This window comes from Mus caroli, chromosome 7 (genome assembly GCF_900094665.2).
Source record: "Mus caroli chromosome 7, CAROLI_EIJ_v1.1, whole genome shotgun sequence".
Classification (NCBI taxonomy): domain Eukaryota; kingdom Metazoa; phylum Chordata; class Mammalia; order Rodentia; family Muridae; genus Mus; species Mus caroli.
The window spans coordinates 108,195,279-108,198,530 of NC_034576.1; the positions used below are offsets into that span (position 1 = coordinate 108,195,279).

Sequence of the window (3,252 nt, forward strand, 5' to 3'; positions counted from 1 at the left end):
CAAAGTCTTCCAAGATTTAGTTTTAAGGGGAGGGCTTTTCCTAGAACAAGTCATGACTCAGGCATCTAACTAGTAAATGCTCAAAAGATAGGAAAAGGAATAAAGATTTACAAAAAACATGTCAAGTTCTATGCAGAAGGAAGAGTGACAGCTCTGTGGGGACCAGGTGATTTAGTGTAGGCAGCTGTAGGGCAAACAGTCTTAGAATAGTGTCACTGAAGCTAATGTCTTTCTGCTTCCACAGTAACCTTCTACCTTCAGGTGCTGCATTAATTGTTCAGGAGAACTTCTTTCCATGACTCCCACAGAACAGCAGCCAGGATGGGTCATATCCATATTTAGTGGATATAAATAAGCTCCTTGCTTCTCACATACCCTGGCCATTCTGAAACAGGATTTCCTCTTTCTGGGTTCCCACAGAGGTCCACTTTTGGCAACAAAAGCTTCCAGGAAATTCCCAGCAGGCTTAACTTTCTAATGCATCACTCTCTATCAACCTTCCTCTTCACACCCTCTACTAAGAGGAAGGAACTTATCCGGAAGGCCAACATCCTGGCAGATGCCTACAGCCCTATCTATGATCAGGGTGGTGATACATCTATTTGAGTCCACATTCAAAACCCATTCAGACATTGAGTGAAACAAATGTGACCTTGCCTAGAAACAATTCTCAGTTTTAGGGGTACCATGCTATTTGAAGATTCCTGTACAGTGGCTCACACAGCTAGTTATCAGGAAGCAATCTCTTGGGACTGAATGCTTGCTCTCATAGTAGCCTGTCAAAATCCTGTTAAGAAGGGGGAAGAAGCTCAGGTGGCTGCACCCTCCTTTGTGGATGGATTGACAGTGGTATAGCCATTGGTAAGACACACATGCTCCCGTAAGCAGGACTAATGAAACTTGCCAGGACACAATCACACACATAAAAAGACATCAAGTGGAAGGGGGACTAGTTGAAATAGGCAGGACAATAGGGTGCATGCATGTGATGGTAAGCATGGTCAAAAGACATTGGTAGATATGTATGAAGATGCCAAGATGAAACCTAGTCTCATAGGATTCATAAAGATTCTCATGTATAACTTATAAAAACAAAAAAGGAATTCCAATGGTGGGTCTCTATGCTGGACGTCAGCCAATCACCATAGGAAGATGGTTTGGAATCAAGAGATACAGGGCCCATCTAAATTAGTGTTGAGATAAGCAAACTGAGCCAGGAGGTAGTGCCCCCATACCTTTAATCCTAGTACTGAGGAGGCAGAGGCAGGTGGATCGCTTAGTTCAAGGCCAGCCTGGTCTACAAAGAGAGTTCTAAGACAGTCAAAGAAACTCTGTCTCAGAAAAAACAAAACCAAACCAAACTGGCACTGTGTGGTGGTGAACACTTGGGAACATAGGGACAGGAGGACTGCTGTATGATGGATATAGCCTGGATTACACAGCAAGATCCCCTCACCTCCAACAAACAAGCAAAACTAGACCTAGAATTTAGAACCTAAGTTGTGAATTTACTGTCTTAGGAGGCTGAGCATCTGGATGCCTCTTACTTTCCATAAATCCTAGGAAAGGAAAAGAAAGTCAGTATCTTATATTCATATCAAGACTTTTATCTCCTGTGCAAAGAGGATCGTGTGAGTCACCAGGGAGGTCTGGGCCTCATTATGAGGGGGCTTTACAATGCTACTTCCAGGTCTCACACACTGCATGAGCTCCAAGACCCATGAACACGGGCACCACACCTATGCACTCTCCAGCTCCAGTTAAGTCTTTGGTGTTTGAACTGTACAGGAGCTGTGGAGGCTTGCTTCCTGGTTATGGTGCAGGTCCTGCTGCAGTCCCAGGAGCAGCTGGTTTAGGAGAGTAAGGTTGCTGTCTCTGTGAGGCAGAGGCAGGGGAGGGAGGTAGTTCCCTTTATATTCTATCACCGCCATCTTGGCACGATCTTGCTCCTTCCGATTCGGGATCTGTAGCATTCTTGTGTAGTTCCCATTCTGACCTTGGAACCGAGGCGCTAGCACTTTAAACAGCTTTGGGATCAAGTCCTTCTCCTAGATGGGAAGAGTTAATCAGAAAAAATAGTCACAACTGTAGAGGCATTTAACTATAGATTATTCCCAGAGGTAGGGTTCATACCATCTTCACAGGCTTTCCCAACACCCATTCAGGTAGGTACCAAGTTACACAGAAACACTTATAGGAAGTTATACGGATAAGAGAAATATGTGTCCAAGGTAGTTCGCAACTCTGGTACATAAGAGAATGCCCTGCCTTAAATCTGCCAGGTACCCGGTTCTCTAAGGATTCCTTCCTCACTAGCAGGTAGGGAGCACTCACTGTGAGCCAGAAGTCAGCCATACGCATGGCTCGTTCGTTGGTGTCGCCCAGCTTTCCATAATCGATGAGCTGTGAGGACAAAACACATGGATGTAAGACGAGTCAAGAACCGAGGCGCCCACCTTACTCTTCTGTCTTACCTTCATCCAACCATCCCACCAGCTAAGCTAATTCACGGCGCTCCTTCCTTCGGAGCCCCAACCAGCCTTCCATTTGCTGCGCAGGAGTGACGCGTTCAGCTGAGTGCCACACGGGAATTCGCTACCGTGGAAAGGTCTCCCAGAGTGGCCCTACTCCCCACACAGGGCCAGAGCGGCGGTCTGAGGCTGGACCCGGCGATGAATAGCTTGGCTCTCACCTTCTCCGCGTAGCCCCTCATCTCGTCCGCGCGTGCCCATGTCGCCTCGATGCGTTCGTGGCGAACTAGGCCCGTGAGCAAGTTCCGCAGCAGATGGATGCGGGACTCGGGACCCAGGCCCAGGCGGCGGTAGACGCGGCCGTGGGAGATAGCTGCAGCCAACGACAACCTCATGCTCCCACCTCAGGCCCTCCTCTCGGGGGCCCGGAAAGGGAAACTCTGCGATGTGTGTGCGCGCGCGCGGGGAGTGGGGGAGCAGAGGGGCGGAGGCACGTCTCAGAAGACGCATGCGCAGTAACTCGGCGCGTGGCTGGCGTGTTTGCGCGTGCGCATAAGAGCCTGCTTAGCTGGCAGTCTGAGGGAGGGCAGCCCGACGTGTTGACGTTTCTGGAACGGCGAGCTGGGCGGGCCTCAGGGTCTGCGGGTGCTCTGTGGCGACCTGGGGATCTCGGCGCCCCCTGCCGGGTTTCTCTTGCACTGCGTCGGCTGGCTGGGGCGTTCTTGGAGGAGGTGCCTTCCGGGCGGAGCGTGCGGGGAAAGTGAGTACCTGAGGAGAACTG

General features: G+C 49.9%; 1 protein-coding gene across 1 annotated transcript; it reads right to left on the reverse strand.

Annotated features, from left to right (window-relative positions):
• Positions 1 to 1,586: 1,586 nt before the first annotated feature.
• On the reverse strand, positions 1,587 to 2,978 carry Mrpl17 (mitochondrial ribosomal protein L17). Its single transcript, XM_021167515.2, has 3 exons — positions 2,693 to 2,978; positions 2,335 to 2,403; positions 1,587 to 2,048 (listed from the first exon to the last, which is right to left on the reverse strand). The coding sequence occupies exons 1-3, from the start codon at positions 2,864 to 2,866 to the stop codon at positions 1,761 to 1,763; spliced, it is 531 nt and encodes a 176-aa protein (XP_021023174.1). The 5' UTR covers positions 2,867 to 2,978; the 3' UTR covers positions 1,587 to 1,760.
• Positions 2,979 to 3,252: the final 274 nt, after the last annotated feature.